The sequence below is a fragment of the Mauremys mutica genome, chromosome 23 (assembly GCF_020497125.1).
Source record: "Mauremys mutica isolate MM-2020 ecotype Southern chromosome 23, ASM2049712v1, whole genome shotgun sequence".
NCBI classification, from domain to species: domain Eukaryota; kingdom Metazoa; phylum Chordata; order Testudines; family Geoemydidae; genus Mauremys; species Mauremys mutica.
This window is the reverse complement of record NC_059094.1, coordinates 12841557-12867276: the sequence shown is the minus strand read 5'-3', so window position 1 is coordinate 12867276 and position 25720 is coordinate 12841557. Positions and strand designations below refer to the sequence as shown.

Below are 25720 nucleotides of genomic sequence, written 5' to 3'. Positions count from 1 at the left end.
AAGCCAGCCCTAGAGTAATTTGGCTGTGGAGGAATTGATTTTGACCATCAGCACTTTCTCATTTTCAATAGAGTAAGAACTTAACCAGGTTAATTTCTGTTAAGCACATTACTCAGGTACTCTCTGCTCTCCAGTCCAATGATTATGTGTCTGAACTGAAAGATTATAATTGCAACCCAACAGGACACAAACGATAGTCTATGATTTAAAGAGATATTACCGAAAGAAAATCATCTTTTCTCCTACCTGGAATACTACCAAGCTTCACTTTTTTCCCCTGGAAATTTCCTTGTGATTAATGAGGGCAATGAGAGGAATAAAGGCCTGTAATAGATCTGATCTAATAGGTAAATATGCTGCTACTGGGTCTGGTAATTCTTGATTATCTTTCAACAGGCCAACAATTTTTCCATCTCCCAGGAGTTGCACCTCCTTACTCCAGGTCTGAATTTGGTCCCCGTGAGTTCAGGGGTCCGGTTCTCCTCTCGCTTACACTAATCCCAGTGTAATTCTGATGGGGAGAGGAGAATCGGGCCCTATTTATTTAATGTCTGTAACCCTTCCGCCAGGTGGAGCCAACAGCAACAAGGGCCGGGTTCAGTATCTAGGGGTTCCTTTTCACAAAACCAGCTCGAGCCCCCACTTGTAATGCTGACAGACTCCAGTCAGCGGCAGGCGGGTTCAAACCAGGGACCTCTGGAGCTTAGTGCATGAGCCTCTACTGCATGAGCTAAAAGCCAACTGGCTGTTCATTAAGGCTGTAGAGCAAACTCATTGAACTCTCTCTCTCTCTAAGTGGTCTCGGTGCCACTAGATGGGACAGAGCACCACACTCAGGAGGTGTGAGGGTTACATGTAAATGGTGAGGAACCCTGGAACCCTGGAAGCTACAGCGTTCTGCTAGGGAAGGCTGGGAAAATCTCTCCCCGACTTTGTCCCTTGTGAAGTCACTTACTGCGCTGCAAACGAAATGCTGAATGTTTCCATTCTGACTCTGTACGTTCTACACAAGGGCAGATGACTATGGAGGCCCTGTGAGCGGCACGTGGAACTGGATTAAGGCGCAGACATTACAGACCCATACCTAGGCCCCAGCTCCTGGAGTTATGTGATTATGACCTCAGAGTCTCAGCTTGCACCTAAAAAAGAAACAAGTTTCTCGCCCTCACGTTTGTGAAGAAAAGCTTTGAAATGTCACCGAAGCTGTGACATCTTGCCTGAGTCTGCTGAGAGCCTGAAGCAAAGGGAGAACTTCCCCATGTGTGTCAATGCAGTGTTAACGCCCAAACCCACGGCTATGGAAGGCCCGGACAACTCCTGCCCAGGAGAGAATACTGGGGAGCAGAAAGTGACAACTGTAACGAGTCCAGCTCTCAGCTACCCACACAGACAGATACCTCCACAGCCAGAGTGTAAGTGCCTCTCTGCAGGGGGAGAGGGGGGACACGAATGCTCCTCAGAGAAGGAGGGGCCTTGCTGTTGTTCCTGGGGGAACAAAAGAGGCCCCTTATCATTGCTTTTCTGGGAGGAGACGGGGGTGGTCAGGGTGCAGGGATTGTGTGATGGTGCAGGAGTTGTGCTGTGATTGCCTAGGGTGCAGACTGCATTCATCCAGCCCTGACTGTACGTTAATTCCCGTTGTAATAACGATAATGTTCTTCCGCTAACAAAGTGCCTTTCCTCATGAGACAGGTGGGACCGCGACAGCCGTCGGACAGCGCAGAGCAGCTCTAAGCGGCAGTGAAGAGCAGGAAGCGGGAAACGCTCCACCAGCGTCATCTCGTGCTGGGGCCTTGTTAGATCTCACAGGGCCAATCTTTGGCTGGTGCTTCGGAAGGGACGCCGATGATCCCGTAGACACCACTCTTCCCTCAGAGTCATGACCGGAGCAATGCCCCAATGTGGTGCCAAGGAACTTCCATGCAGCTAGAGGTTTTGGTCTTTGCCATTTGTGGTCATTAAGGATCCCACGGCGCTTTCAGCAAGAGCAGGCTTGGTTACCTACAGCTTTACTCAAATTCCAACTTGGTTTCATTCTTCCTACCTGAGATTTGCCTGTAGTTTGAATTCGTGGGACCCTTCACTTCCTGTCCTAAACAGCTGAGTTGTTAAACACCGGGAGGTTTCACGCCAGAGGTGACTGCACCGCGGTGTGCAAAGTGAACCCTGTATACACCCAGTTTACGTAGCTAGCAGGGGGAGCCTGAGGGCTCCATCTGGATTAAATGCGATATAATTATTGCTCGTGCTATTGTTACCTCCTTGCCAGAGCATTTTTCTTACCAAACTGCAAGCAGCATGGGCAGAAATGCAGTCAGATTTTTTCCCTTCGGTGCAGTAGGCCCTGTAACCCAACCCACTAATTACCAGCACGGCTCAAAACAGGCCAAGCTCATTTCTGAGCTAACCCACCACATATCAAAAGCTCTTTGCTCCCAGTCAAGACTCGTCCTCTCGCCATCTCCAAAGGTCTCCCATGTGACGTGTGCGCCTTCACACATCAGTTTCACCCACGGGGGCTACCCACAGAGCCCACTGCTTGCTGTAAAAGGCCTGGCTTCACGGTGACCAAATATAAATCACCCTTTATGCATGTCACACACACACACACACACCATGCCAGTCACAGCAATGTTGGCCTGATGAGGCAGGACAGAGGCAGGGACGTGTCCCTAGCCTCTGTTTGCCAGAAGCTGGGAGTGAGCGACATGGGATAAGAACATAAGCACGGCCAGACTGGGTCAGTCCAAAGGTCCATCCAGCCCAGTGTCCTGTTTACCGACAGTGACCAATGCCAGGTGCCCCAGAGTGAACCTAACAGGCAATGATCAAGTGATCTCTCTCCTGCCGTCCATCTCCACCCTCTGACAAACAGAGGCTAGGGACACCATTCCTTACCCATCCTGGCTAATAGCCATTAATGGACTTAACCTCCATGAATTTATCTAGTTCTCTTTTAAACCCTGTTATAGTCCTAGCCTTCACAGCCTCCTCAGGCAAGGAGTTCCACAGATTGACTGTGCGCTGCATGAAGAACTTCCTTTTGTTTGTTTTAAACCTGCTGCCTATTAATTTCATTTGGTGGCCCCTAGTTCTTATATTATGGGAACAAGTAAATAACTTTTCCGTATTCACTTTCTCTACACCACTCATGATTTTATAGACCTCTATCCTATCCCCCCTTAGTCTCCTCTTTTCCAAGCTGAAAAGTCCTAGCCTCCTTAATCTCTCCTCATATGGGACCCATTCCAAACCCCTAATCGTTTTAGGGGATGGATCACTTGATGATTCCCTGTTCTGTTCATTCCCTCTGGGGCACCTGGCACTGGCCACTGTCTGAAGACAGGAGACTGGGCTGGATGGACCTTTTGGTCTGACCCAGTAGGGTCATTCTTATGAGCTGGGTTTCACGCTGGTCCGAGGCCCTGCCCGCAGCAGTGCTTGTAACCATAGGAAGAGGGGTGGTCTCAGCATAAGCCAGGGAGTCAGGCATTCCTAAACGCTAATCCGGTCTCGGACACTGCATGGGTTGGCAAGTCGCTTAACCTCTCGGCCCCAGTTGCCCCTTGTGTGAAGTGGGAAAGACAGTACTTGCCAGGCATGAGGGCAGGGCCGGCTCCAGGCACCAGCTAAAGAAGCAGAGGCTTGGGGAGGCCAATACTAAGGGGCGGCACTCCGGCCGCTATTGGGGTGGCAGGTCCGGGTCTTCGGCGGCAATTCGGTGGTGGGTCCATCACTCCCTCTCGGAGCGAAGGACCAGCCGCCGAATTGCCGCTGAAGAGTGGAGCGGCGCGATCACGCTGACGTGGCTTTTTTTTTTTTTTTTGCACGCCGATTGGGGCGGAAGAAAACCTGGAGCCGGCCGTGCATGAGGAAAAGCACTTCGTAAAGTGCTAGCATTAATAAAAGCACAGCGTGTGTAATTCTGCCTAAACACGGCAGGACACAGTTTATATCCATGCTCAATACGCTTGCGATCCTGGTGCTGTTAGCAGGCATAGCACTGTTTTGAGCATGAGAGCCGTTTGCTAGTGGAGACAGGAAGTCCCCAACAAAGTCAGCAGGGCTGCGTTGTGGTCTCCCATTCTCCCTGGGTCTGAATACCTAACTTGTTTCAGAAACAGCATTTCTTTCATGCTGCAGCATCATATGAAAGTGCCACGGGCATCACAAACTGGGGCCAGCACATTGCAACGGCCTGGCTGATGGATATGCGCACCGCTCAATGGAATAACCGCTCGGTTTACAAGCCCAGTATTACGTCATCTCGCAGCGGCTGCTGCCTGCAAAGGATAAAAATCCGGCTACTGCTGCAGTAAATGGAGATTCTCCTTTCGTTCCAGAAGTGGAGACCTGTGGTGTTGGAATAGAAGGTCGTGAATTCTATCCCCAGAGTCAGCTGATGAGACCACGCCTGCACCATGCGTGAAACAGCTGATGACCATAATGTCCTCTATGCCAGGGGAATCGTTACTGTTTTTCCATTTATTGCACAAACTCCGCCCACTGCCACACCAGTCTTAACTCTGCTCCACTGCTCAGACGTTGCCGGAGCCAACCTGTGAGATTTTCAAAGCAGGCAGGCCTGCGACTTCTCAGATGGGCACGTAGCGCCGAGCACATCGCTGGCGCTCGATAAATACGTTATGTTTCCCGTGCTGGTCGTGGGATGACCAATGCCATCTTCCCGCCACTCCCTGGGTCAACCCATTGGAAAAGGACAAAGATAGCCAAGATGAGTCAGTTCCTCCGAGCTGCGTGTAACGCCGACCCCAGCCGTCAGCGGGCGGGATCAAACCTGGCGCCTCCAGAGCTAAATGCATGAACCTCTACTGCAGGGGTGGCCAACCTGAGCCTGAGAAGGAGCCAGTATTCGCCACTGTACATTGCCAAAGAGCCACAGTAATAGGTCAGCAGCCCCGCATCAGCTCTCCCATCCTGCTCCCAGGGCCTACCACCCATTGGCAGCCCCGCCGATCAGCGCCACTAGAGGGGGACGAAAAGCCAACACAGCGGTGCCCATTGTGGGTGCGCGTGAGAAATAAAACCATTTTTCTCTAAAACCAACAGTTCCCTGTAAAAGGCAGCAGGATTCACCAGCGCTCACTGGTTATACACAGAGACCCGCCCTGCGTTGCTCAGCTATTTCTTGCTCTTTTGAGGACAAGACGTCGCTCGCAATAGTGCCAGGATGTGCGTGAGGGTCGCCAGGGTGCATGTACTGGGAAGAGGGTTCATCAGCCTGTCAGGCCAGCATGAAATCTCCTGGGCTTATTTTACTATTTATAATTGTATTGCTGAACAAGGAGCCACAACTGAGATCACAGGCACAGGGTGCCAGGCACTGTACAATCACTCCAAGCTCCAAGAGCTTACAATCTAATCTAAACAGACAAGAGGGGCCAACAAATGGCCGGAATCCCCATTATATCAAAGGAAAACTGAGGCACAGGGGGCAAACGGACCTGCCTGAGGGCACTTCAGAAATCTGTAACAGAACCAGGGACTGACCCCAGATGTCCTGCATCCCACTCCACTGCCTTACTCAGCCAAAAGCCCGTCCCACCTCTCTGTTTATTCTACCCTCTATTCTGCTCTTTTACTCTTGAGTTTGGAGCAGGACTGAGCTCACCCAATGCTCAGCGGTCCTAGGAGACCTCCTCCCGTCAGTCACAAGCCCCAGCCTCGATGCCCCGGAGAAGTGAGAACGGCGGAGGAAACCAACCGACAGATTTGGAAAGGCGAGGGCACCGCAGCACACACGTACGTCGGCTGATCATGCGGGCGTGCTGCACCTTTCCAAGTCAAACTCCCTCACTGTCAGTCCCGTTAACTCGTTCCAGTGGTCAGGCTCCTCAGGTGCCGGTGAGAGGCAGGCCCCTCTCAGGGCACAGGGTGTGAACAAAGGCCTGATTCTGCAAAATTCAGTCACACCAGACTCCTAGCGGCTTGACAGGACATTTTGCTGTGATTAGGGCTGGCAAAGTAGGGCCCGAGGGCAGAGGCAGCAAGAGGTTTCTGTCAGTTTATCTTCATCACCATGACTACCACGAAGACCCTTTGGTACAAACGACCCCTAAAAATCCATTACACCATGCTGGACAATTGCACGCCACCGTGTACTGCCGCTGCCCCAAAGAGCTGAGTCAAAATCAGACAGGACAAAAGCCAAGGCTCAGAAAGATGCCCCTGGAAAGGGGGCAAGAGGAAATTATTGGTGAGGAGAAGATGATGACGCCTGGAAGGTAACTAGGGTCTGATCCTCACACCAGTTTTACATCATGTAACTTCCTTGCATAGGTGCCAACTCTGTGGGCGCTCTGGGGCTAGAGCACCCATGGAAAAAAAGCAGTGGGTGCTCAGCACCCACCGGCAGCCTCGCGGTCAGCTCCTCCCCATTCCCCCTCCAGCCTTCCCACCTGCCGGTGGGTCCCGCCGATCAGCTCCTCCCCCTGCCTCCGGCCCCTCGCGGATCAGCTGTTCAGTGGCATGCAGAAGGCACTGGAGGGAGGAGGAAGAATGGGGGAAGGAGGAGGTGGGGGGAGAGGGCGGAATGGGGCAGGAAGGGGGTGGAGCAGGAGCAGGGAGGGGCGGAGCAGGGTGGGTGTTTGGGGGAAGGGGTGGAGTGGGGGCAGGGCCTGGGGCAAAGTGGGGGTCGAGCACCCCCCTGGAAGTCAGCATCTCTGCTGCCTTGACTTCAATGGAGTCCCTCCTGATTGACACCAGGGCAAGAGCAGCATCAGAGCGATGGTCCCTTAGGGTTTCATGTGTCGCTTGTTTCGATAAGTAACCAGCGACTGTCCCTGCACAATGTAATGCATACGGATTCCTTATTGCCCTGCCAAGCCATGGGAAGTCAAAGGAGGCAGGAGCCAGATGAAATCCCATAAAGCAAACCATTTCCGGACAAAGGAGCAAACCCTTCCCTCTTCCTCGGGATGCTGTATATAGACCGAGCTATGTCAAACCCACGAATCGCCCATCCTCTGCCCAAAGCCGATCTGTATTACAGGGCTTGGTTCTTCAGACGTGAAGCCAGCTTGTGGAACATTGAAACTTGAGGACCATTTGATATTTTTAATCACGCAGTGAGCATCAGGACTTGGCAGGGGAATAAAGTCAAGTTAAAAGAGAACAGAGATAGTTTGTGTTTGCCACGGCTGCCTGCCATTTCCACAAAGGCTCATCGCTCGCACTGAATCTCCCTCCTCTGGCAATTCACAATCGAAAACTGACAAGGTCAATAAAAAAATATATGCCTTTGGGTCAGTGAGCCTCAGTCTTTTCAAGTTGGCGACCCGCTTATACAAAGTAAAAAAAAACAAAATTTACCGCTTCTTTACGTTTACTGTAAAAGAGCAAACGCCGGTATCACTACAGCAACGGCTGTATTTGACCTCCCGAACCTGGACGGTTATTGTCTTTGCGGAAGAAATGCAATAGGATTTTCAGCATCCCACAACCCCTCGCGACTGCCTTTCATGACCCCGCTGTTGAGAAACACGGGTTTAGGCCTGTGGGGTGCAAATTGTGGGGCGTGCCCCCTTCAGGGGACGTGGAGGAACATTCGTGGGGGGGCGAGTGGCGACGCCAGGTGGCGGGCGGCCCGGGCCAGCCCCCACCGGGATTGGGAGGGAACGCCACCTCCACCCCGACTCACCTCAGCAGGCCACCCAGCCTGCAGGTCAGCGTATTGCGCCGATTTCCGCTCCTGCCAGCGCTGGCTCTGCCCCCAACGACCGTCGCACGTGACGTGACTCCCCCACCCCTCAAAACCCTAGGGGGAGGGGCAAAGGGGCAAGTATTGGCCCTGGCATGGCTGCAAGGTAGAAGCAGCTGGCCGCTGAGGCAGCCTCAGCCAGGCAGCGATGGAAGGGGCGCGGACAGATTCCATTCACAGCAAGGGTGGGCGCGACTGGACAAGTTTGCACGTCACTGGTCTAGGTGTCCAGTCCCTCTGTCTAGGCATGTCCAGCGAGATCCGGAGACTGGCTGTAACGGTCTTTGCCAAAACGTTGGCCCAATGTGTAGGAAAAAGAAGTCTGAAGGCGTTTTGTTTTGGGTTTAAGGTTAGCTGAATTGACTAACAACACCCCTGCATTTATCCCACATAGCAGCTTCTGTGCAAGGGCCTGCACGTGCTTGCCAAACAGAGGTAACGTATTATTGCTCCAACAGATGAAGGGATTTGCACAGAGAAAACAGAGCTGGAAGAGAACCTAGGTGGCAAATCCCCAGCTGAGATATGCTCCCCCGGCTGCAGCCTCACAGCCCCCTGCTCATATCGCTGGGCTGCGTCACCGCCCGTTTCTGTGCCTCGCCATAACTTTCCAGCCACCCAGCCTCGTGGGCGAGGTCACACATTACCTCCTGCCAGCGTACGGTACTCGGTTACAACACAGGCGCGGTGGACAGAAAAGGAATAAAAGGAGGAGGAAATTGTGTCCGGGCTGTATGTGATGCAAAAGCAGAGACATCACAGAGCAGCGTAGGAATAGTAAGGCCCATCAGGGGTCGGTGTGATGGTTCTATGGACCATACATGGAGAGCTCAAAGCTTTCACACACACACACGTCTGTCCCCACAGGGCATCGTCGGGCCTGATCCAAAGCCCATTAAAGTCAATGGGGTTTTTTTTCCATTGACTTCAATAGGCTTTTGATTAGGTCTCTTCTGCGGCATGTAAGGGACATAAAGGATCTCTTCACCCATCACTAGAAGACAACCAACCACCTCTGGGATGCAACAACCCCGCACAGCTGCTTGGCAGGGTCTATTAGACTGGGTGTTGTTTGCCATCTAATCCTGAATCGGATTTCTACTGCAATCTTTTAGCAAACGCCTCCCAGGACATACACCCAGAGGACACCGGGACGACACAGTGGACTCGGTTAAAGTACTAGTTAACGTGCTGTCACTTTGCAAAGCCGGGCCCAGCCACCCAACCAGACTGGTTGGAAAAAGAGATTTGATAAACAGAGCTTGTTAGGCCCGGCACCTATTTCAGGCCCTCGGCAGCTTGTCCACCAAGATGTTTATGACTGGGTAACAGAGACTTTAAAAAGCACTTTATTGACGAATCCACAGCAAAGTAATGAGGCTTTAAATCTGTCTCCAAAGAGAAAAGGGGGAGTCACGTCTTTTCATCTATTTTCTTCCCTTGGCAGAAAAAGTTAGACTATAAAGTCAAAACCACACATGCAGAACACTGACTCCAGAGTATGGGAGAGTGACAGCTACTGGATTTTCCAGCCCATGTCTGCGCCTCTGTAACAATAGCCTATTGTGATCCAGAGTGCCTTTTAAAATCAGAAAACACAAAAGGGGAGGAGAAGACAAGAGGCCGCTGTGCCAAACCCAGGCGCTGCAGACAAAACCCACAATTACTAGAGGAACCACACACACACACACACCTTCAGCTCCAGAAAACTCAGGCCAGTATCACCTGAGCTAAAAGAGATCCTGCTTAGCTTGTGGCAATTATAGTAAATCCCTTATCCTCTCTGTGGACTCTCGCACAAAGCCAACGGTGTTGAGCTGAATGGGTAAAGCAGCGACTCCTAGATTCTACTCCACACACTGCCTCTGAGCTCGGGCAAGTCACTTGCCTTTCTCTGTGCATCAGTTCCCCCTATGCAAGATGGAGATGGTGATACGCACCTAACTCGCAAGGCTGTTGGGAGGCAGCCAGACAGGACTTGAAGTTCCTTAGATGAAAAATGCAAAAGGGGCAGCATTAAAATGAACGGCAGTATCACGGGAGAGACTGAAGGGGACGGAAATAATGCACCGATGAGATGAATCAATCCACGCACCGACTGAACCCAGGACCTCTGGATATAAAAGCATCAGCCTCTATTGCCTGAGCTACAGAACCCAGGTTCCAGAGCTTGACCCACAAACTTCTCTATGTGGCCTTGCCACTAGAGGGCGACAGAGAGCAGCACGACCTCAGCTCGAGTTTCACGAGCAAAGCAGACCAGCGAACAAGACACAGGCAGCCCAGGAGTGTGTCAGAGACAGGGTGAGAAAGAGTCTCCTTTGTGGCCTTACAAATCTCAAGGAACTTGGCCCAAATGGAATGGGCCTTAGAGACGTCCTCCTTTACTGGAATCTAAGCACTGCACCCAAATCCCAGTGGGTCGAGGCTCCTGAGAGACCCAGACAGGTTCCTCGGTGGCGGTGCATCAGTGTAAATTTGGGTCCATATTCAAGTCGAACTTTAACTTTCTAAGGAGGAGGAAAACTGCTCACTGGGGTTCAATCTTTAGACTCAGCTGCATGCACTTAAGTACAAATGAGAAAAAAAGACTCTGGATATATACTGCCATCTGCTGGCTAAATCGAACACATGCAATGAGTTGACAGTCACATTTTCTCACAAATTTTAGAAATCCCAAGTTATCCAGTTCATTCCCATTTTGATTCACTGAGAAACTGCATTTGAATTGAGTCCATTGTATTTTGGTAAGAGAAACCTAAAATATGACACGCACAAATAGCAAAACTCTCCAGTGTCTCCTCCCCAGCAACCACAGGCAGTCGAGTGCCTGGGAAAGTCCACCACCCAGATCATTTTTGGATGGTGCAGAAGGACTAGAAAGGGAAGAAGACACTCAAGGTTCTTGCTAACATGCCCTGGGGAAAAATTCCTCCCTGATCCCAGATCTGGAGATTGGTTCATCTTAGTGAAAGTGAGCAAGAATCCCCACTGTAAAATCACTAATCCCATATATACCCCTAAACTAGCGTTGATGTTTTTGTGAGTTTCAGTAATGTGGATCCCATTATCTTTTTAAAACGTGACCTTGGAAATGCTCCTACTTCAAAAGGAAACAGATTGCAAGTGCAATATGTTTTAAATTGATAGCAAAATCTCTGCTCCCAACTGGCTCTGATTAAGAGATGCATCGAAAAATGAGCCCCAAATTGACACCAAAGCACCACAGCAAGTGTCATCCAAGGATCTCACAATATGTGACAAGAAAGGAACTCACGTCATACCACCGCTGGAAAGTTGCAATAATTAACCCCATTTTACAACTGGGATGACTGAGGCATACAGAGAGTCAGTATCTTATCCAAGATTAAATAGCAAAAGCCAGGAATATTATCTCGTTTCCCTGGTTCTCAGTCCTGCGCTTGAACCATGAGACCACCCCTCCTCCATCTCACACAGATCTGCCATTGGTATCTCACTTTTTTCCCCAGTGTGTAATTCACATCAGAAATGTGACACTGGCACAATTTAAGCAGCATAAAAGGGTCAATCAACCCCCCAGAAGTTTCTAGTACAGTGGTTTTCAAACTTTTGTACTGGTGACCTCTTTCACATAGCAAGCCTCTGAGTGCGACACCCCTAGGGTGACCAGACAGCAAATGTGAAAAATCGGGACAGGGGGTGGGGGTAATAGGAGCCTATATAAGAAAAAGACCCAAAAATCGGGACTGTCCCTATAAAATCGGGACATCTGGTCACCCTAGACACACCCCCTTATAAAAACTCTTTTTTTTATAATTGACACCATTATAAATGCTGGATGCAAAGCGGAGTTTGGGGTGGAGGCTGACAGCTCATGACCCCCCCCCCATGTAATAACCTTGCGACCCCCTGAGGGGTCCCAAGTCAGTTTGAGAACCCCTGTTCTAGTTACAGAGCCCTGCCCTGGAAGTATAATTACCCAATCAGAATCAGTTCTGATGATGTAATACTTATGACCTAATAGCCACATTGGAGTTTGAGTAGATGGTGTTTCCAATCTGTTCCCTGCTTACTCGTGTAGTGGAATTTATCTTAATCTAGTAGCAGGGTTTTTTTTAATAATTGCCCTCCTGGTCCTTAATTCTAATGACTTGAAACATAATAATGAGCAACTATTGCTGCGAGGTCATTATGTAAAGACTGAGATGTGTTCTCCTTAAAAGGACACCCCCTTTCTGCCTAGATTCCCTGAGCAGATTCACAAGCCCTGGGGATGCAGGAGTTTAGTGTGTGATTCTTCTAATATATTACATTCAACATCTGCTGTGTTTAACCCCCGAGGTGGCTGCATTGCTGTAGTAGGGTGAAAAGATCCTAGCCCCACACAGACTGTAAAGTGCTTGAGGGCCCTTCGGAATCAAAGGTGCCATATAAGTGCAAGTTATGATCATTAACGACTTTGTGACTGGAAAACGGGAATGACAGGCCTGGTAATTAAGGAAATTGAATTATTTTATAAACTAGAATTTTGCATTTGATCTCCAGATGTGATGCAGCTGAGCGCTAATTAGTCTGTCAGATCTTAGCAGGCCTCTTTTTTCCCCCGTCTGTGCTGTGGTTCAAAAATGCATCTCTTTCGTCCCCAGCCAGGGAATCTCCCCGAATCAGCCAACACGTGGCCCTGCTGAAATTACTGGATAGTCTTTAACTGGCTCATGAAATAATGTCTCTTATGAAAATCAGTGACCCCCACACTAGTGTCTAATAATTAAAGGGGAGCCATCTGGATTTCTCTCTTTTTCCTTGCTGTGCACAAGACTCTGATCAGCTGTAGAACTTCATGCTTAGACACCATGAACTCTGCAGCTGGTAGTGGAGATGCTATTATAGTGCATTAGGTCACTGATCCCAGGTGCTAGTCATAGATGGGGTGTCAAAGGGAGGGGGCAAGGGATATGCTGATGCCCTTCCAACGTGCACCATCTTTTGTGGGGAGATCCCCCACCCCCGCCTCTCCTTTAATCCATTTGATCCCAGGGGAGAACACACTGGACTGGTTCAAGAACCCTGAACCGTGTCAGAGGCGAACAATCCCACCCCCATTCTCCCCGTGACGTTGCCCCTGGGTGCAGCGTCCACAGTTCATGCGCCCTATTTATTTTCCAGGCAAGCAGCAGACTTTAGAAAATGTGATTTGTGTGCAGTAATCCAATCTCCACACTGGGATCGGCCTCTCTTGGCTCCCAGCACATCTGGAACATCTGGAACGTATGCAGCACATTAGGGGTATTGGCAACGGCACCGATGGAGCTGGACGTGCCCACAAGAACAGCCGAGTCACTCACACACACACACAAGTTCCCTCACGCCAGGCTGCATGGGTGTCCCTCAAACACAACTTCTCTCCCACATCAGTCCAAGTATGTGCTCCAGTAAGAGACCAAAAAATAACAAGAGCTGCTAACGAAATGGTCAGCATAGAATTATTCAGCCACTCAGACACCAGTGAAACCTGGCCTGCTCGCTGGGCCGCTAGAAGCGGTGCTTTTTTAAAGACAAGTCGATGGTGCAACCTCCCTAACCAAACCCTGGTTATATTCCCCAAGGCTTTACCGCACCCTGGCGTCCCCACATCCAGCCACCACCAGGGAAGGGGTGGAGAGAGGCTGCAGGCTGGCTGCCCCTGATTAATGAAGGTTTCAAGTCTCCCCTGGAGACTTTTGGATAACGAGGGTTCTGCTGTAGAATCTCCTCTGCAACGAAAGGCGAGTTCTAAAGTTCTGTGCAAGGCCGCCCTTCCTATTATTATGCATCACAATTAAAAGATGTGATCAGCTTGATTAACAATAGCCCATCCAAACACTGGGTAAAACGCCAACAAGCCCCAAAATAGCTATTCAGAGTAAATGCTGGGTTAAAAAGAAATGTAGATCACCAAAAATAAAAATTGGTCTGGATGAATGGTCAATTTAGCAGCTTTGGGCATGTTTTTTAAATTCCTCTCACCTAGGCCCTCTCCCTTAGCTACTTTCATTAATAATCAGGAGCTTATCCCTAGGAAATATCACAGTGGCTATTTGTTGCGGGTGAGAGCTGTGATTACTCAATCTGGACAGTCGTTCCTGGGTCTTGATTTGAAATTACGCCAAGAGCTATGAAACAATGTAAATCCGCGGTTCTCAAGCTTTCCAGCTGACTGTACCTCTTCCAGGAGTCTGATTTGTCTTCTGTACTCCCAAGTTTCACCTCACTTAAAAACTACGTGCTAACAAAATCAGACATAAAACTACACACGTGTCACAGCACATTATTACTGAACAATTGCTGACTCTCATTTTTACCATATCATCATAAAATAATTAAATTGGAATATAAATATTGTACTTACATTTCAGTGCATAGTGTATAGAGCAGTATAAAGAAGTCATTGTCTGAATGAAGTTTTAGCTTGTATTGACTTTGCTAGTGATCTTTATGTAGCCTGCTATAAAACTAGGCAAATCTCTCAATGAGCTGATGTACCCCCTGGAAGACCTGTGTGTACCCCCAGGGGTACGTGTACCCCCGGTTGAGAACCACTGATGTAAATAACATCATGTTCCCATACTTTCAGTATTTACAAGTCAAACATCTGATTGTGAAAGATGGATACAAGGCAGCTCTAGCTAGACGCTTAAGCACAATTGAAGAGTTGATCCTGGAGCAAACTCGAACGAAAGATTTCTCCAATATGTACAATTGTGACTGAAAAAGATGCTGATAAGAAAACAACCCAGATTAAAAGATGGGGGGCGGGATTTGGACAAATTAGTTGAACTGGATGAGTGGGTCTCTATACAGGAAAGGGACTATACATCTATTTGTGTAGATCAAAGACTTTTTTTTTTTTTATAAATTACTGGATAGATGGCTTTTGACTCCAGTTAAGATCCATCATATTTTTGCTACTAAGGAGATGCTCTGCTGGTGGAGTTGAAGGGAAGAAGGAACATACTTGCACATGTGGTGGTTGACTCCAGGAAATAGATGGTTTTGAAAGGAAATTATTTAAGACATTCATTTGAGGACAAAATGCCAGCTTCCTAGAGATCCCCCTGACCTGTTGATTTAATGCTTCAGTAAACGATCTACATTTTAAATACAGCAACAAATTAATTTACTTTGTATTGTCATTGCACATTACTGGAAATATGACAGCGACTCCTCTGGAATTGTGGTACAGTAAAATATGGACTGTCCTTGTAATGGAGAAAGCTTTCACACCAAGTACGTACACAAGAACTGTGCCAAAAAGAAGAGAGGTATTTAGAAATGTGGTCACCCTTTGTAGCATGCTCAGAGGAGAGGGGGCTTCCCAGGCAGCAAGCCAGACAGTGACATACCATGTGGCGTACATTTCTAGCTCCCTATAAGCGAAGAGTTTGCATCCAAACATCCAGAATCCCCATATTGTATACGCAGTTTTCTGTTAAGGACTGGCCGCTGTGGATGTGTTACACTGCCCACTATTGGACAGACTCAGAACTGCTCCGCTTAGCCTGCAAAGGGAGATTCACCACTGGGGTGTTGGGAGGCTTAATTAATGTGTATATAATTAGGGCATGTCTTCATTGCAAAGTTAAGCTGGGGGCTTACCCACACCTGCTCCTGTCCACATACAAAAACCTTTAACCTCAGTTGGAAGTGCTCTAAACCTAGGCTAGCTTAATCAGCTGGGCAGCTGGGTTAGAACCCAGGATCTGCTTTAACTTCGGCTGGGACCCACCCCCTTTGCAGCGAGGACTCAGACTAAACCTCAAGGCCTGATAGACCTCCAATACCTTCCCACAAGTCCCCCAAAGGCCAGTGAGTTTTCCCACAACTGACTGAGAAGGAATCCTAGAGCCTCTCAGCCCAAAGAACCATGGGATATACTCCCCGACACGCACAGGTGCCCAGGTACACGCTGCAGTGAAAACATACCCTCTGTTTCACAAATTAACTGGCACTTTTAATCAAAGGATCACAAAGCACTTGACAAACATGATGTAAGTTAGCTTCACCATATCCATGGTGGGGCTGAGAGCATTGTCCTGGTTTGAACAGAAATAGGCCAAACTTGACCAATGCCCCTGGATGTTGAGAATGTTCAGATCCATCTAAACTTCTCTTCTCAGGCTGGTCTCTATAACAGGCTAAACTGGACCCACATATGGGAACACCTTCCCCTGGCACTGTGGAGCTGTTCAGACCCATTGAAGACAATGAAGCAATAATAATTTACACTAGCTGAAGAGCTACCCCCAATCTAGCCATGCATTCCTAATAAGCCTATCACCATAGGAGCTACAGCACACAGGCACCAATACTAAATTAAACAGACTAATATTTCTATCCAATAAGGCCAAGCCTCCTCCAGCCCTTGTTTTATACTACTCACCTCCATGAGGATGATTCTTAGTGGTCATCTTCCAGGAGCCATGTGGTTCTCTGAATGCAGCATGACCAAAGCAATCATCTCAAACAGGAATCACCTGTAGCAAATCCCTCATTTTTCTCTTTCTCAGGCCTACCTTGTGCTGCAATCACTTACTTTCCAAGGGGGCTTGTTCCAGGAAGAGCTGCAGCTGCTGTAGTGGTTTTCTGGCACCATGCAGGTCTTGTGTGATTTACTGCAGGGGAGAGCTCATGGCACAGCTCTTTTAACAGGATTTGTGAAGGGAGTAGTGGGCTGGGGCTAACTTGATGTGTGGCCTTGGGCTGGGCACTTAGGGTCAGGTGTTCAAAAGTATTCAAGTGCCGAGCAGGATTTTCAAATCCACCTAAGGAGGGTAGATGGCTAATTCCTATTGGAACCCATGGGATTTAGGTGCTTAAACACTTTTGTAAATCCCACTAGGTACCACTCTGCATCTTTAAGTGCCTAAATACCTTTGAAAAACTGGCCTTTCACCTACCTGTACCTGGACCTTCCCCACCTGTAAAATGGAGATAAATGCTATTGCTTGCTGCCCACACCAGCAAGTGCAGTAGGGGTTTAATGGAGTGGTTGTAAAGCACTGTACCTAAGCCAAGTAGTATTGAAATGTATTTTTAAGCCTTCCCTGCTGTGACTGGAGCAATAACTCCACCCACAGAGGTGAGTTATTAAAACTCAGTTATTCTCCTAAGAGCTTAGCTAAGCTGTATATAGTGAAGACCTTTCCCTCCACCATCACACAACTTGGAACAAACTCCCAGTGACTGATCACTCCCCAGGGAGAGGGGGCTTTTTTAGATAGCTTTCTGTGTTGCCTTGGGAATTTTTAAAAGGAAACTTATTTCCTCGCTAAGTGGTTCTCTCCTTTGGTTGGGTAATACTTGTTTGTTTTTGTAGGGTTACTCCTGACCGCTGGGCTGGGCATGTCGGGCTTTTGTAGAGTTCTTTGTGAGCTGCGTGCACTCATTGAGTGGCGGTGAGACTCCTTAGTACGCTGGCCAGTGCATGCTGATTTATCGTATTGCTGTTTGCGGGTGCTGGAGTTGGCATGCTGGCTTGTTAAAGGGTTGCCTAAGATGCTAACCATGAATGTTTATCTAAAGATAAAGGGTAGCTAGGTATTAATTGGCTCTGCTGGTTTGAAGCCTGTGTCTGCTGAGCAGATCGTGGGTATGGATCCTCCTGATACAGCACCAAGTTGTTGCTAGTCCTTAGGAAGGTTGAGCTGTTTGGATGAGCCATCTGATTTTGAAAAGCTTTTTGCACAGGTTTCTTTGGGGCAGAACTGTTCCCTAGAGGAGTTAATACATCTCTTTGGGGCTGTATTTTCAGAGTTAAAATATTGCCAGCGCCTGGAGACTAACAAAAAGCAAACACTTCCAGAATAGCAGCGGTCGGGCCATTGTATAAAAATTAGCATTAAAGGCTGCTGTGAGTATTTGTCACTTTCCCCCACCAGGGACTTGGAAAGCGGCTCTTGCCTCTAACCACCACTAGAGGGGCCTAAAACAGCTGTTAAATAGTAATACTGGACAATTCTGTTGAAACCAGTGGAAAATTGAAGGATTTCTCTTTGCTTGCCAGGACCCAACTTTGTCATCTCTCTACTGCCATGACCCATTTTCTCCCTCCTAGGGTGACCAGGTGTCCTGATTTTATAGGGACAGTCCCAATATCTGGGGCTTTTTCTTATATAGGCTCCTATTACCCCCAACCCCCTGTCCCAATTTTTTCACACTTGCTGTCTGGTCACCCTGCTCCCTCCTTCAACCTGTACCTTGGCTTCAGAGTCCATTTCTCCCCTCCCTGATAAAGCTGATCTACAGACTGCAATAAGCACTAAAGTTCATAGTAGTATATAGCTCCTTTGTAAGAACTAAGTATTGTTATAGCAATGATAATCTGGAACAATTACTATGAAAATTACGGTATTTTTTCACATGGGCCATTTCTTTCTTTAGGTTCTTATAACTGTGCTGATCACTATCGTATCTAAGCTGATCACTATAGTATCTAAGCTACCATTCTCTCCTCCCTAACTTTGTGCTGGTTATTCTCTGTTTTCCATAAACTTGCACAGTTCTCTAAGTTATTGACTACTTATCATAAAGGGTCTTGCATTTACGGGCCAGAGTCTCCGCTGCTATAAATCAAGGAAGCTACACTGATCTCCACCAGCTGAGAATTTTGCCCTAAGTATTTAACAGGTGTTTACATTTTAGATGAGTTGCAAACCAAAACAAGCCAGAGTAGCTATATCAAGTGTTGTTTAGGTTTACAGCCAGGATGGGTTAGGCAGTGTTTGTAATGGGATACAGAGGCTTTCACTGGAGCTGCTGGTACAAAAGAGGTACTATGTGGTGGCTGTTCTGTGAGTCTAATGAGTTGATGGGCTTCAGCCTAGTCTCAGGCAGACAAGTGTCTATGCCACAGAATCCACCTCTGCTACTGGCATTGATTAGTGCCCTTGTTAGCACTCTTAGGGGAAAGGCCAATGAGTGAATGTGCTATGGAGACTGAAAACAAGCTCTTACCTTTAGATATGATACTTCTACAGTTGGGCTAAGGCACAACAGCAGGACAGTGCAAACTTGCATTACCGCTGTATCTGATCTATGGGAAAACAGAGGATTGCATTCTCCAAGACTTTCGGCCAGCACCATTCAGGAGCATTAAAATTCACATGGGAAAAAATGTTTAATAATGGTTTTCAGTCTCCAGCAAAATCCTTAAGTTGGAAAACCAACACCACTGATTTTTCCATAATATCACCCACATCTGCATGTTCATCAACCTGAATAAACATGTCATTTCCAGAAACTGGCTCTTGATTCTCCCTCTCTAAATGCATGAGGTTCCAGAGGCATGCAGAGAATTCATCCCATGCAACCAGTCTGCTCAACTGTCCCCTGTGGGCAAGTCTATAGTTGTAATACATCAATTAGTCACTAATACCTGGTAGAGTACTGTCAAGGGGAAGCTTGCTGATGGATTCCCTCACAGCCTTAAAAGCTACAAGACTTAAAGTCTCTTCAGAATATCAGGCAGGCAGTTATAAGGATGGATGCTTTCCCGGTACTATTGGAAATGACATTTTTATGGTTCAAAGTGGAATTCAATTCTATTTTAATGGTACTTTTTCATTAGGTCACTTAGGTTGTTTCAAGTCATTTGTCCTGGCTAAAGCTTGCACAGAAGAGAAGGCTGGTCATCTTGTTTGTTTGTAAAGTGTTACTCAACTGCAAACGTGCTGCGTATTCAAATCAGGCTGTCTGATAGGTGTGTGCAGCGCTACATGCGATTTGCCATCTCCAACAGGGACCTGCCCGCAAGAAGAAACCCGCTGATGAGATGCGAAAGTCACTGCTCCGCAAGAAGGAAGCAGGACCTCACGTGTGACGTGTCTGGGCAGCTGATTGCATCTATTGCGAGCAAGACTCCATCTCTAATGGGCTGGAGCAGGAATTGCCAAGTTCTGGCCCTGGATCTCCCATTCCCTTGCTGTGCGACCTTGGACAAGTCTCCCAGGCCCAAACTTCCAAGCGCGGCCTGCGGTTCTGACGGCCGCCGTTGAGGTGCGCCCAGCTTCACGGGGCGCCGTGGGATTGGATGGTGGCGCGTTTCCCCTGTACGTGTGGGGGGCTCGCCCTGGTTGGTTTGGGAGTGCCAGGGTCACCCCCTCCAACAGGGGACGGCTCTTCCAGCCATTATGAACAGCATGGGAGGGAGTCTCCCGGCCCCCCTGTCCCTAGGTTCTTTCCTGCTCTGCCTCCTCCCTTCCCACCACCTCCTCTCCTCCCATCCCTGGCTTCAGTCCCTGCCCTGCCCTTAACCCCTCCTGGCTGCAGAGGGCGCTCTGAGCGCAGGCAGGGGGCTCTAGCTTTGCACGCAGCCCTCGGGCAGGGCATAACGTCACTTCCTCCGTGGGTGGTGCGTGGGCCGGAAGTGACTTGAGAAAGCCGGAAGTTAAGCGGGGGCTGCCTGTTTGTGTTGACTACGTAGAGGGGGATGGCGGCGGAGGGGGATGGAGCCCCGCGCGGAGGGGTGAGGCGCCTGACAGCGCTTCCTAGGGGCTAGAGAGAGAGAAGGCCGCTGTAGGGGGCAGGGCAGATAGGGGAGTGGTCTGGAGAGGGAGGGGGGATATCGTTGGGGTGGAGGCTGTGGTGGGTCGGGGCTGTATAGGGGGAATGAGTGGGCTGGGGAGGGGGTAGGGTAGGTGTGGGATAGAGTCTGGGGGTAGGTCGGAGGGAGGTGGTGGCACCGTATCAAATACCCTGATTCAAAACATTGTGGTCTCGAGCCCTGGATGCAAACCTCCCTCTTTTAAATCAAATCAAATAACTCACGTTTGTTGTTCTAGGCCTCTTCTGCCAGCTCCGACGAGGAATCTGCGCCCACTGCAGCTGAGGAGTTGGCTGCCCAGAAGAGGGAGGAGAGGTTGAGGAAGTTCAGAGAGCTTCATATGAAAAGGGTAATAGAGCCTATGCTGCCAAATGGCCAGGACGGTAGGCCAATTATGCTCATAGCCAGGTTTTGTTTGCAGTTTGGGGTAACTGAGTCACAGACTTCTTTTTGCAGCAATCATTTGAAGAAGGTACCTTTAAAACCAAAAAAGGTAACAGGTCCTTAAAGTTCTAAATTATAAGGTAGGGGAGAGGAGGGGGAATCCTAATCATCCCCATGCAAAATTCCACAAACAAAAATACATTCTAGCATTTAATTCCTTTGAATTCTGACCTGGAAAATCATATACTGGAGGAGACAATAAGGGTTTTCTCAGGGTAGACAAATTTTCAGAGGACCTAAGACAGTTTTACAAAATGTTCTAAATGTTCCTTTTCTGTGTGCCAAGGTCAATGGGACAGTTATCTTGTCACTTTCTGTTATACAAAATTCACTGAGGGTGGGGGGGATGAAAGTAATTTCAAACTCTTCTAAAATAACTGCTTTAATTTAAATATCAGTGGGTGGAAATCACAATGTTTAATCTCGTACCAGCCTTTTGGCTAAAATCACGTGCAGTAGACCCCCACAACAAGCTGGTACTGAGAGCGTGCGGAGTCAGTCGACGGTACACCTGGCTCATGAGACAGCTCATGGTGTCCGACACCATCAGGTGGTCCAGAGACATATACATGGAGCTCATCACGGGACACGGCCAGTACCGGGTCGAGTAATTGAGACCGCCGGCCAGGGAAATAACCCACTTCCATCCCTGACGAACCAAGGGACGCACCCCACCCATGTACTTATGCGCTACACCACTACTGACTTGGACTCTAAATACATTCCATGGGTGGTATACCCAAGCCCACTTATCCACTGATGTTTTAAAAACTCCCGCACCCCAATCCGGCTCTGTGATGGTTACGTGTCATGTATGTTTCTTGTGAACCTTGTAACCGATACTTGTAATCCCTCATAACCCAAGCCTGACCCCAGGTGTACAGTACCTTCCTTTTTAACTTGTGTAAATTTTACTTTAAATATTAACTTTAATAACTGATGCATTTTCAGTGTGGGGGAATATGAGAACCTGCCGCTGCAAGTGGTTGGAGTAAATTATTGAATAGGCTTCTGCTTTCTGCCTTTTATGATTGTATATTGCCATTTTCTGTGAATTCAGTGACAAACTTTTACTCCTAGAATGAAGCTCGCAAGCTAAATCACCAGGAAGTTGTGGAAGAAGATAAAAGACTTAAGTTGCCTGCAAACTGGGAAGCAAAAAAGGCTCGACTGGAATGGGAACTGAAGGTTGAGGAAAAGAAGAAGGTATAACACATGTAAATGTTGATTGCAACCATAACCTTCCATTTTAGGACACTATCCTGCAAAGATTTTAACACTGTGCTGTGAATAGTTGCATTGGCTTCAGTACAACTACCAGTAGTGCATTCCATTAAACATGTGCATAAGTCTCTGCAGGATCAGTTTAGTACCCCTTGGGTAGGGACTGTATCTTCTTGGATGTGTGTAGCTATATATATATATTAAAAAAATCATCCACCATCAGACTGGGATCCTTGGTGAGATTGTCTGTCTGGTATTATCAAATTTACAATGTAAATAAAATTAGGAAAATATCTCTAATCTTGTCTACTGCTTTTTTGTTATGTTTTAAAAACTTAAGAATTGCTTGTATTTATATTAGGAATGTGCTGCTAAAGGAGAAGATTATGAGCGGGTGAAGTTGTTAGAAATCAGTGCTGAGGATGCAGAAAGATGGGAAAGGAAAAAGAAGAGAAAAAATCCAGACCTAGGATTTTCAGGTAAGCATCTTATTTATTTTTCAGGGCGTGGCTAGGGGAATACAAATATTTAATCTTTTTAAATATGTTTTCACTAAAACTTGAGCCACACAGAAACAGTCTTCTGTTAATTGCAATCCATTTTATTCTAAAGATTATGCAGCTGCTCAGGTGCGCCAGTATCAGAGGTTAACCAAGCAGATCAAACCTGACATGGAAAAATATGAAAAGCTAAGAGAAGAAAAGTAAGTCTTTTTGGCAGACCCATGTATTTTTTAAATGACATTACCTGTAAATATGAATTTTTGATGAACTAGTTTCTAAAAAGGCTGAAAATTCTTTTCAGTTCATGTAATTCAAACATATTTCATCTTGTCTATTTTTTTTATGTGCATTGCGATCCAAATGGCCTTCTGTCATGGTCCCATAACAGTTATATCCTGGATGATATTGTAGATGTGTAACTTGTAATATGCTAGTTCATGTTCTCTATCATGTTCCTGTTCTATTTTGATAAAACAGTTGTTACGTACAAAAAATTAGTAATTTGACAAAGTTTGATTTTTAATGTTTACCTTTTTCTCATTCAGCGGAGAAGAACTGTATCCAACAGCAAACAGTCTTCTTCATGGAACTCATGTACCATGTAAAGAAGGGGTTGATAGAATGGTAACAGATCTTGAAAAACAGTAAGTAATAAGATGGTCCTAATTACCTCAAACCGTTGCATTCATAACATGCTTGCTATTTTGTTTGCTGTAGTATGAGCATGACTTGTGGTGTCTGGTAGCTTCTGCATAAAGACATGCATTTAAGTATACAGTCAGTACAGCCTGCCCTATTTATGAATCTGTACACTAGTCTCTATACAGGATTTTTATGCAATTCTGTACACATTGGAAGAACGTGTTGCTGCACAATAGATGCCCATGCTTATTTTATTTTACATGTTGATTTTCATTGGGTACATCAGAAAGTATTTTGAAGCAAAATCCTGGCACCAATCAGTAGCCAGTTAGAAAATATCAATGATGTCCAACAATTGTACTTTACAAGACTAAAAGGATAATGGAACACCTTGGTATATTTATCCTAATATGTACATTTGTTCAATCAAAGTTAGTGTTCATGATTACTATGATAGGGCATGGTTACTAGACATCAGATTCCAATAAAATGTAATGAAAATGTGTTTTCTCATCATCATGGGAACAAAAAATAGTGCTATTTCCCATCAACTTTTCTCCTGTCATCTCTTAATCATAGAAAAAAAGCAGTATCCCCACTTATTTCCTTTAAAACTACAGCATCTTTAATATTCTCTGACCAAGTACCTAAAATTCATCTGAAGATAACATCTAAAATTTCTTGTAAGATTGACTGAAGTAGGCACTCACCTCTTCATTTCACTTTAAGAACCGCAATTTAAGCTTTAATTTTTTTCTGAGTACTTATGCTTCGATTTCACATTTTGTGTGGGTATATAGCTTTGCAAGTGTAAAAATTCAAGGATAGATATTCATGGCCCAATTCTGTTAGGTGTTGAGTGCCCTCACTAATAGGAGTTAGGGGTGTTCAGCATCCTGCAAGATTAGACCCCAAAGGGGAAAAATTACATGTACAGGCATAAGCAACATCTAACCCCCATTCCATTAACCTGCAGTTTCCAGTGGGAACAAAACAGGCAATCAATACAAATACCAATCATTTTCATCACTGAGGAAATACATCCAGTGGTGTATGTAATTTCCACTTAGTTTGAATAGTGATGGCTTTTACTGTAGATAGGAATGTATTCATTCTAATAACTAGTGTTCTGTACATCAGGGGTCTGAAAATTAATGTAATTCTCTTACAGAATTGAAAAACGTGAAAAATACAGTCGGCGACGTGCTTATAATGATGATGCGGATATTGATTACATCAATGAGAGAAATGCCAAATTCAATAAGAAGGCAGAAAGGTTCTATGGGAAATATACAGCAGAAATTAAACAGAACTTGGAGAGAGGAACAGCTGTCTAATCTTTCACATCCCAAGAGAGGCACAACTCTACAAAGAAATTGTTCAGTATAAACTAGGCATGTTTTGCAGAAAGGCCTAAAAACTGTATCAACATGCTATAATTGTGCAAATATAAACTTTGCCATAGACTTTTAATATTGAATGAAACTTATGAAAGCTTTTTTTAAATCCAATGTGTATTGCACAAATGCTTGAATGACATTGGGTATTATAGCTGTACATAGCTTGCCCTTCTAATGGTGGCTAGTTTTTGTAAATTTAGCAAACCTCAAAAGGATTGTTATTCAGATCATACCCTGCAGTTACATAAGTGTAGTTTTTGTTTGATTCAGATTCTGTAAAGTAGTTGTGACTATTAAACAAGTGAACACAACTACATGCCTGACTTTTGTTGTTTCTTCCACAGTAGTAGTAAATGTGTGGAAGTTTGTTTGTTTGGGAGAGAAGTCATTAAGAGTAAAAAACAGACAATTGATATCCTTATTGTGGAACAAATATGTAACCTTGAATTTTGATAGTCTTACTGAACAGAGTTGCATTAAAATTGAGAGATATTCCCAGTGCGACAAAGGGCAAGTTTAACTTTGCACTTTTCCCCATCTTTATAAGAGCAAAGCTAATTAAAATTGTATCTTCTCACCTACCATGCTCTAATTAAAATGTGGGAGCATGGAAAGCTCTTCAGCTAGGCATAAACCTCTGCAGGCTGCCAAAGCAGCAAGACTTCACATCTTTATGGGGGAGGTGGCTGTTTCTTTGGACTTGTTGGCTCAACAGAAGCAGAACTTCTTGAATTCTCCTTGGAAAGAATTTGATAAGGGGAGAGTAGCTCTAGAGGTAACACTGTGTACTCTGCAACAAGATAGTGGAAATCTGCTACTTGCCAGAGTGGCTGTTTCAGACAAAAATATTAAGTTTGTATGATATAGCAATTGTACAGTAATGTTTCAAATATGCTGCAGGTTTGACCTGTCTGAGGTTGTCTAAACTGATGTTGATTTACACTCAAATTACCTTTTGGATACTGTTCTTGCAAACATGAAGGGGCAAAGTTTGGGGAATGTGGGTCTATGGTATGGGAAATATCAGGGTCCAATTCACCTCTGTAGGCCTGAGGGAACCTAAACTGTAACCTTAGTGTTGAGGAACCTGTAGTGGAATATGGAACAGAGGGCTTGAGAAAATACCCACATTAATTAGCAAAAGGTTGGGGGCTGGTTAAGCCCTTATGGTTGCTCTGTACTCAAAAGTTTTTCTATCAGCCCCTTTCTGTGCAGTTATATCCCA

The 25720-nt window shown here is 46.6% G+C and overlaps 1 protein-coding gene across 1 annotated transcript; it reads left to right on the top strand.

Annotated features, from left to right (window-relative positions):
- Window positions 1–20094: 20094 nt before the first annotated feature.
- Window positions 20095–24811, top strand: SYF2 (SYF2 pre-mRNA splicing factor). Its single transcript, XM_044997439.1, has 7 exons — window positions 20095–20204; window positions 20521–20631; window positions 21807–21932; window positions 22312–22429; window positions 22563–22653; window positions 22999–23097; window positions 24267–24811. The coding sequence occupies exons 1-7, from the start codon at window positions 20169–20171 to the stop codon at window positions 24430–24432; spliced, it is 747 nt and encodes a 248-aa protein (XP_044853374.1). The 5' UTR covers window positions 20095–20168; the 3' UTR covers window positions 24433–24811.
- The last annotated feature ends 909 nt before the right edge of the window (window positions 24812–25720 follow it).

Bases quoted from the DNA above. Each gene is read 5' to 3' on its own strand.
- SYF2 (XM_044997439.1), top strand. From the start codon at position 20,169: ATGGCGGCGGAGGGGGATGGAGCCCCGCGCGGAGGG. The intron at 20,632-21,806 runs GTAATAGAGCCT...TTTTACTCCTAG, and splicing joins GAGAGCTTCATATGAAAAGG to AATGAAGCTCGCAAGCTAAA. The intron at 22,430-22,562 runs GTAAGCATCTTA...TTTATTCTAAAG, and splicing joins TCCAGACCTAGGATTTTCAG to ATTATGCAGCTGCTCAGGTG.